Source organism: Camelina sativa, chromosome 20 (assembly GCF_000633955.1).
Source record: "Camelina sativa cultivar DH55 chromosome 20, Cs, whole genome shotgun sequence".
NCBI classification, from domain to species: Eukaryota; Viridiplantae; Streptophyta; class Magnoliopsida; order Brassicales; family Brassicaceae; genus Camelina; species Camelina sativa.
In genome coordinates this window covers 14,515,425-14,525,194 of record NC_025704.1, presented here as the reverse complement: position 1 = coordinate 14,525,194, position 9,770 = coordinate 14,515,425, and the positions used below count along the sequence as shown (strand labels likewise).

Genomic DNA, 9,770 nt, shown 5'->3' with positions numbered 1-9,770 from the left:
TTTTGGTCTTGCAGGGAAGCTTAAGTGAGTCTAGAGCCGGAGCAAACGTTAGGGTACCGGATAGGGTTTTCTTGTATTTCTTGTAAAACCCTATATTTTCTTAAACAAATAAGTGTAAAGTTTTCCGACTATCTTTATATATTGCTTTAATAATTTATTTTTGATGAATTATTTTATTAAAGTAATATATATTCGGTTTTCAGGAAAGCATGGCAAGTTGCAAATGATACTAGGCCTAGTCCGGGCTAACACAACGCACCAGGCCGCGAGGGTTGCAAAGCCTAAGTAACCTCGGTTGCGGGTGGAATTGTGCTAGGGAGGACCGGTCGGGAAGTCTGCAGCTTCCGTCCCTCGGCCGGATTACCTCGGCGCAATTCTACAAGTGGCGTCCCGTGGCTATCCGACGGCCTTCGTGGTCATAGGACGGTTCGGGGGCGTTACAGTCGTTCCTAAGAAATATTCCACTTTCATTATCAGAAAAAAAAAAAAAAAAAGATCCACTCTCGAATTGGGTGTAAACTGTAAAGTTTTCTCAAATTGGTATGAAAATCGAATTTAAACATAACATATCTAGTAAAATTTTAATAAAAAATTTAGAACAAGGTTTACAAATAGTTTGAGACGGTGGTGAAACTCAACATTTCCATCTGCTGCCACTTGTATGATCAGTAAAACTAATACCGAGTAAAATTCTAGGGTCAACTGTCCATCATGGTAAGGCCTAATGCAGCAGCTTTCCCAGTTTTCCCTCATGGCCGTGTCTTTCTCCCACCACTGGTGAAGCGCATGAGCTGTGGTAGACTTAGTTGGTTTGTTCTTGTTCACAGTCATATCTGCTGATAGAAGAAGGTGAAGAGGTTCTTTTGACAAATCCGAGGGTGATCTTCTTATTATTCCGACCAATAGACTTCTAACTGAGTTTCTAGCACCAAATCTCTCTATTTGGCCTGCACCAATCTCAGACATGAAGTCTCTGCGTCTGAAATAATCAATATATCCTGCACAGATTGGATCTTTTGGGTTCACATATAAATTAGGTATCCACGATGCTGTTTTTGTATTGTACTCTTCTTGACCCTGTAATAATTTAAGACATACGGTTTCTTGTAAGAAAATCAACTCTAAAATGAATGAAACTGTGACTAATAATGAATGAACTGCCATAGTTAATTGAACCATTTATCTTGACTCTTACAGATGATTTCAATTTACCTGCAGTAGATGGGTTAAGGTCATGGCTATGGTGCCTTTGACGACACTCTTGGCGGTTTGAAACACATCTTTAAGATATTTTCCTCCAGGTATCTGCTCTAGAGGAATAGACGAGATGGGTGGGTTGAATATGTAACTTTCGAGGAAGAATCCAGCACTAGTCATGGTCTTTCCAGCCAGCAACACTAGTGCAGCTCCCAAAGAGTGTCCAGCGAGCCATATATCTTTTTGGCTATGTTTGTCCACCATACTACGAACTGCTTGAACCGCGTGCCTAGACCTGCCACCTTGATGAAGGGTGTTAAAGATACATTGGAGGTCAAGTTTCAAATCAAACTCCCAAGTCCGTTTTTTTAGAACCGTGCCGCGGAAGGCCATAACGTAATGTGGAACTTTCACATGTGGGCTATTTTGGTTAACGATGTAGCTCTTGTATTCGAATATGGCACCGTAAATGGAGCCGTCATCGTCGGTCAAGGTTTTCATCAATTCGAAATTGAAAAACTCCCACCAAGGCTCTGCTAGTGGTTTCAGAACATGGCGCAAGCCAAGCTTGTACCTGAACCTTTTTTTTCTGCTGAGAAGCCTGTCCCTTTCTAATGTGTACACTCCATTTACCAAACTTGATACCACTGAGGTTCGGTGGTGGGAATTGCTCCTATTTACAATGAAATAAGAAACAATCAGTTATACTAGAATCTGCATAGATACTGACATTAAAAAATAAGCAAGTATCATCGATATTGATTATAGAAACTGTTCTATGATTTGTTTTCTACATCAATTTATTTTAAAAGGAATACTAAATAAATAAATAAAAAATAAAAATGTTACCAATCAATAGCTGTAAGATGGCATGGGCCAGAAGTGTAGAAATCATCTGTATCTGAAGCCATCGGTCCTCGCCCCATTTTTTTCTTTATCGTAAAGGCTCGTACAGGTCAATCAGAATCGAATGGTACTACAAGTAAGAAGACATTTATATTTATAACTCTTATATTGGTACAAACTGAAGAGTTCTTCTTCTTTTATATATATTGGTACTACAAGTATATTGCTACTAATGAGGAGTTTATATTGGTACTACAAGTAAGGAACTAATGAGGAGTTTATATTGGTACTACAAGTAAGGAACTAATGAGGAGTTTATATTGATACTACAAGTAAGAAGACATTTTGGGTCCGGAGACTTTGAGACTGTAGAGACGTACCAGTCTGATCAAATGGGATCCACTTTTCAATTGGGTGAATGGTGATAACGTTATAAGGAAATATTTCAATTTTTATAGAACATCTTTATTGCACTTGTTTTAGTAGTTTTAAAAGTCGTCGTTGGTGGATTATATGTTATACTTTACTTGTCTTACTAGTTCGAGGAACTGTCGAGGAAATTAAAAGGATAGTTTTTGGAATTTTCTTTTGTTCATATCATTTGCTCAAATCAACTTCGTTAAAGAAAAGAAAAAGAAAGTTTTTTAGTTAATTATTCTTTAACATCAGAAAACATAGTACTGATAATATATTTTACCTTTTTAGCTATTCTGAAAAAAAAAACCTTCAAGTAGCCATTTTTTATAACTTTATCTTCCATTTTTTAAAAATACATGTCATTTTTGTGAAGTCAAATTTCTCGTTCTTGAAATTTTCATAAGTTGCTTTTGTAAACTTATTTCCTCCTGATTAGACTTAATGTGTGGTTCACAAAAATAAATTCATATCGACTGTCGAGGAAATTAAAAGTTGCTTTTGTAATTTTCATAAGTTGCTTTTGTAAATTTATTTCCTCCTGATTAGACTGTCGAGGAAATTAAAAGGATAGTTTTTGGAATTTTCTTTTGTTCATATCATTTACTCAAATCAACTTCGTTAAAGAAAAGAAGAAGATTTTTTTTTAGTTAATTATTCTTTAACATCAGAAAACATAGTACTGATAATATATTTTACCTTTTTAGCTATTCTGAAAAAAAAAACTCCAAGTAGCCATTTTTTATAACTTTATCTTCCATTTTTTAAAAATATATGTCAATTTCGTGAAGTCAAATTTTTCGTTTTTGTAATTTTCATAAGTTGCTTTTGTAAACTTATTTCTCCTGATTAGACTTAATGTATGGTTCACAAAAAAAAAAATTCATCTTTATCACCATCAAGTTTGTAAAATTTTTTTAAATAAAATATCAAATCGAAGCCGTTGAAGAGTTCAAATCCAATTTTTAAATTTTAGAAGTATAATGTAAGTGATATTAAAAAATTTAGAAAATATGTATAAGGGTTAAGTTTCATATTATTTTTTATTTCATAAAATAATCTGCATTGCCGACAAAAAAAAAATGCATTTTTTGGGGATAAAGGATAAAGTTACGAAAAAGCGAATTGGAGATATTTTGCAAAAACCATAATTTAATATTACACTATCAAGTGTTTGACATGAGTTCAAGGTTTGTAAGATGATTTTCAAATATTTATGGCGTCAAACAGTCATTACAAATTTTTTTGGTAAAAATATATCAATGACCACGTTTCAAAACAGTTATGAAACATTCAAAGTTTGATGATTTTAAAATTGTTGGAAAGCTAGAGCAGTCACTTTTCACCTCCAAGTGAAATCAAACTAAATAATCAACCTGATTGGAAGGTAGCGTCGATACACTAAAGACATGTTTCGTAGGTTCGAGGAGAAGCACCATAAAAGTGAAAAAGACTACCAAGTACCAAGCAATGAATACCTTCGGTCGTAGAGCCTGTGACCGAGATGAACAACACCAAGAACCCTGGTCAAATGACATGTGATGATGTTAGTGTGGAAACCAAGCTTTCTCTTTTCTTTACCCAGATTGATATATCCCAACTGCTGAAATTACTGACGTTAATACCAAATTAAATTTCAAATTTATTAGCTGATAAAAATAATATATACAATTTTGTATTTTTTTTTATGGGATCACATGGGTTGGTTTGCATTATTTATATTTTTGGTTACATAATATGGTTGTTTGTAGAAGGATATATATTATCATTAGCAAGTTGCAGCACTACAAGGACCATATTCTTTTTCACTTCACCATCTTGTATTATCTGTATTATTGTACTACGAGGGTCCGCATGTCGAATAGAGACAGAATTTTGGGATGTGAGATCCAGAAGTGAAGATTGAACTTTCTTCATTTTATTAAGGTCTGATCTTTTTATTTTTTTTTGCGATGACTTTTCTCTAGTCAAGTCATGTGTAACAGTTTAATTATCAATACAAACCAGTTGACCAAAAAAAATAGAACCGTCAGTATGGTTGTCTGAACTTCTATACTATGAGACTGTTTTCATTCAATATAAATATTGATTTTTTTTATATTGTCTTTTTTTAAGTTAACCGTTTTTATTCATTTCATATAAAGTGTTCATTAACATGAATTAAAGTAACTGTGGTAAATCTTCTTTTTATCATATGTCGTTTGATTAATTATTACGTCGAAAAGAATATTTGATTATTTTAAAAGGTGGATATGTAACATCTTAAAAAGGCAGATGGCTCGGAGGGTCTCTTTAATTACACGGGCATGTGCTTCTTCCTTGACTTCTCATGCTTACTGGTTCCCGTAATTACACGGTCATGCATGCGTGCTTTACTCCTTGATATTGTTTACGTGAAAGTTCCATCCAGAGGTTTTTATCTGAAAGATGATGATCATCATCATCATTGGTATAAATTTGTCAAAATTTTCCATTCCGTCTAGAACCGAAGTGTTTCATAGCATTTCTTCATGATTACTGCAGCTGAAACTGCGTTATATTACTTTCTTTTGACATATACGACTTTCTTTTGGCAAGAACCTAATGATATTGTCTTACATCTAACAAAATATTTTGCCATTTCTGCTTCCACATTAATTGTTGTTCTTTAAAAACTACAAGAAGAGACGACCAATGTTTCGTTGGCAGCACAATATTCCTCATGATACCTGAACAACAACAGATGAATACATATGATGTTGGACCCTGTTCTTGTTTACGTTAACTATTAATATCGGATGTGTCGTTGTTACACTCATTTTGGCTCTCTTGGTATGTTATTGCTCCTTCATTCAACAACCAATGACTGTTTTTTAGTTCCAAATCAAATTAGACAACTTCAAGATTCAATATGAGTAATGTCCAAAATCTGCAATTTGTCTGAAAGGACATACATTTTCACTCTCTAGAATGGCTCTTTTTGTCACCCGAAGTAGTTCAAGTAGATCTCTCCTTTTTAAAGTTTCAATTTAAAAATTTTCGGTTTTTAGTTCTATATATAAGTTAACACACATGCGTTACACTTTCATATGATATATTATATATTTAGATGCACCCTATTATTTTCTCCATAAAAACGATTTTTATTTTGAAACATTGTTGTTTTACAAATACCCATTTCCAGTATAACATATTATTTAGTTCTAGAATTTGGTTATTTAGCTAACTAATAGATTACTTATAACTTAACCAGACGACTCTGAGAAACTAACATAAATAATATTAGAAATTTAATTTGATTGGCATATACATTTGACAAACTAAATCGCAGGAAACCACAAATAAAAGAAATTTAATGTATTGTTTAGGTACTTAATTCAAATAAATGTTTATTTATTTATGTTCTAAAAGAAATAAATTGGTGCTATTTTATTGATATTATTTATTTATTATCAATTTGGTTTATTCACCAAATTCTTAAAAACAAGAAAAAAAAAATGAAACACTTCTATCAAAAGTGAACGTTTATTAAAAACATATTTTAGGTTTCAATTGATATTTTTATTTTAAAAGATGTGAACCTTAATTTATATTAACTTATTTCTTCCTTCTGTCAGAAATTTTATAAATAAATTTAGAAAATATCATATGGACAATTATAACATCTAATTCACAAACCTAAAAAAATAACACTATTTGATATAATTATAAAATTTTAGTTATTTTCTAGATCTTTTAAAAATTTAGATTGACTATAATGTTATTTATGAGAATTGTTTATTTTATAGTTAGGGTAAAATTTTTAGAGGATAAGATTTAGTGTTTAGAGTTTAAAATAACATAATGCTATTTTTAGAACTTTAGAGAGAGTGTGCTAAATTTGGAAACAAATTTTTTTTTGTTATACTTGTAATTTTTCACGTGTGTACATAAAATAACTTTATTTTGTAAGTACAAACAGTACCTGACCATATTTTTATCAAAGAAAAAGAAACATTTTAAAATATACAATTTAACAAATTATTCAGTTTACAAGAAATAGAAAAGACTGAAGCGTTGAAAGCCATGAATGAATTATCAGTATGAATAACTCACTTTAAACTGTTGATGATTCCACCATTGCTGAATCCCATGAGTATTATAAATGTTCGACAATTTAGTCTTGTTTACAATCATAATGTACGATGGAAGAAAATGAAGATGATCTGGTGAAGTTTCTTCTCCTCCGAAACACTTACGCCTAACTGAGTATCCAGCAGCCAACCTCGCGATCTTTCCGAGTCCCGCCTCAGTCATATTGACTATGTGATCGAAATTACCAATATATTCCGAGCATATTGGATCTGATTCGTTCACAAACAAATGAGGTCTCCACGAAGCTAAATTCGTAGATTGTTGACCTTCTTGATCCTGTAACAATTGGCGGTAAGAATTGAGAATAACATTTTAAATATCGTTAAAGGATTATTTATATAAAGCTTTTCATGTTATGGGAAAGATTATATGTGAAGTACCACAAGTATAATGATAAGTTTGTTATGGACTATAAATACCATTGGGAAATTTCTGGAATTTCCAAAAAAGAAAACTTTATAGATCATACCTCATCAAAGGATAGGACTTTCGCAATGCCAGCTTTGAAGATATCCCTGGTGAGTCGGTACGCAGAATTAAGTGTGTCATTGTAACCGAACTGTTTTAGAGGAATCAAGGAGATAGGTGGGTTGAAGATGTAAGCATCAACGGGGAGTCTAGACATGGCCATGGTCTTTCCCGCGAGTAGTGCCAGGCCAGCTCCTAGAGAGTGTCCGGTGATCCAAACAGTTGTGTTTCCGTGTTTGGACACGAAAGAGCGGATTTCTCCAATGACATGCTTAGTCTTCTCCCCGTCATAAAGGGTCTCGAATGGTAAATTGACGATATAGTTCAAATCGTTTAAAGTAGATATACTTATGACAGTTCCGCGTAACGCAACCACGTAACGCGGAGGTACTATCGAGTTGGGGGTAATCTCATAATTGATCACGTTTTGGAAGACAGCACCGTATATGGAGCCGTCAACTGCGTCCCTAAATTCTTTGATTAAAGTGAAGTTGAAACTCTCCCACCAAGGTGTGGCTAATGACTCGGAACCACTCCGGTTGTTTTGCCTGTCTCGTTCCATTGCGTAAACTCCTTGCACCAAACTCGACACCAATGAGGTTCGGTGGTACAAACAGTCCCTATTAGAAACAGAACCAATTCAGACCATAGAAACGATCCGAGTAAATGTCGTCCCTAGGAAATGACAGGTATCGAAAACATCGGGGATTGAGGTAAAGATTTTTTGTTTGATCAATGACGTAAACTATTTTTTTCTTTCCAAAAACAATACGTATTAGAGTTTCATTTTTTATTTACATTGGTTATAATTAATAATATTTCATAATCATAGTACTAATTTTGAAGGGGAATGTATTAGATGAAACGAAATTTACCACTCAAAAGATGGAATTTGAGGGGGACCATCACGGCTTAAATCGTCACTGCGCGATGAGCCAAAGAAGATTCCCATCAGCTTGGATCCACACTTTCGTCGTCTTCAAATTCTTCTTATCACTTATATGTAAGAATTGTAATCCCCCCGCGTACTGCATACGAGAAAAATAGGATGTAACTAACAGATATATATATATATATATATTAATATTACCTAAAGCATATTTACAAATAATTTTTAAGTGTAGAGTAGAATTGGTGAAATTTATAACTGAATTGAATCTAATGAAAGCATAGGTACCTTTTTGATTTGGTTTGGATTCTGGAAAGTCGAATTTAATCGAATTTAACCGGATATGATGAAGTACACTAAAAATACATTTCTATATATCAAACAAGAAATAGAGAGTTTATGTTCATTTGTGCGAAACAAACCTAGGTATATATAGAGGAATAGCAAATAGGTAACGCGGCGTAGGCATAAAAGTGATGTCATAAATCTATAGTACTAGTTTGACTGTTTTAGGAGTGGTCGAGGAAGTTTAATTTGTGGACTTTTCTTTGCTCACACATTTATCGAGTCAACAGTTCTTAGAAAACAAAAGACATAATATTGCTGAAATTGGTTTGGTTAGTAATTTTTTTTAATGAATTTTGTTTTATACAAAATAGGATTATAAAATCTTATTAAATCTTACAAAAACCTTATAAGATGATGTTCTAGGACTACATGCCACACACAATTGACTAATTCACATAATCAATCAAGACATGCAATCTCAAACATTTACTGCATAAAGCCTAGTGACACTACAAGAAATATGAGTATTGATAGCAGAAAACATAGCGCAGTTTTCGTAAATGCTATAATAAATAAAGTTCTAGAAACATTTTTAAAACGCTAAGAATAAAATTATATAAGCGAAAATCTAAAATCACTTTTTTCCCCTAATTTCACTTAGAAACTCAAAAGTCAGAAAGCTAATTTAACTTTTCGAACCCAAAAACAACAAAGTAGCGCTTAAGTCATTTTATCACAAATAAAGAATGAAAAAATATCTAGCCTCCCCTCTATTTTGACCTAGGTTTTCTTCGACATCCTTCCATAGTTCCTTTTAGGTCTTAGTACTTCCGTTTCTTGGTTTGAAGGTGTAACTTATCTTCATCCCTTCGCTGGTGATGGGCCAAGCGTCGTCATCTACGGCGAATCGAACGGACGAGAGATTGATTTTGAGGTTATGGTCTCTGGTGATGATTGCTGGAGGAGAATCAATGGTTTTGGGAACTTTTGTTGCGATTAGAGATCGGGATTTCACTGGAGATCTGCCGGATGAGTGTTTAGGTCTATGTGTTTCAGTTTGTCGGAGCTTTGTGGTTGTCGCGAAATCACAGATCTGGGAATGGAAGAGTTTTCTTGGAAGTCCAAGGGGTCTTCTCTCATGGCGGCTTCATTCTCTTCCACTGCTCCCACAACATCCGCCCTTAGATTCAGAGCGAGTTACTCCAAGTTTCTCCTCTATCTCCTAGGTAAACAGCATCTTATGCCTTGGATTTCGTTTCTTCACTGTCCTTTCTCATCTATTTGGCTCGTAATCGCTGTTCGTTAATGTTCTTTGTAACCTTGTTAGATTCGTGTGTGAGGATAATCGCTTCAGCTAGATCTCCCTCTGCACGCTTAATTGTGTTTTAATTACAATCCCTGTAATGTATGTATGTTCTTGTTTGGGAATTCTAGATTGGTGATAAGATCTGCAACTATTGAAGAAATAGAAGCGGAGAAGTCTGCAACGGAGAATGATGTTGTATGTATTTTCACATTCTTTTGGTTATTCTTTAGTTAGTATGATAAAGAAAAC

The 9,770-nt window shown here is 33.7% G+C and overlaps 2 protein-coding genes across 2 annotated transcripts; both read right to left on the bottom strand.

The window, feature by feature from the left end:
* On the bottom strand, positions 509–2,387 carry LOC104770807 (GDSL esterase/lipase At4g10955). The gene is made up of 3 exons (XM_010495261.2): positions 2,047–2,387; positions 1,213–1,870; positions 509–1,077 (listed from the first exon to the last, which is right to left on the bottom strand). Exons 1-3 carry the CDS (start codon positions 2,121–2,123, stop codon positions 571–573), a joined length of 1,242 nt encoding a protein of 413 aa, XP_010493563.1. The 5' UTR covers positions 2,124–2,387; the 3' UTR covers positions 509–570.
* LOC104770806 (GDSL esterase/lipase At4g10955) lies at positions 6,361–8,333 on the bottom strand. The gene is made up of 4 exons (XM_010495260.2): positions 8,216–8,333; positions 7,914–8,066; positions 7,040–7,658; positions 6,361–6,846 (listed from the first exon to the last, which is right to left on the bottom strand). Exons 2-4 carry the CDS (start codon positions 7,988–7,990, stop codon positions 6,514–6,516), a joined length of 1,029 nt encoding a protein of 342 aa, XP_010493562.1. The 5' UTR covers positions 7,991–8,066; positions 8,216–8,333; the 3' UTR covers positions 6,361–6,513.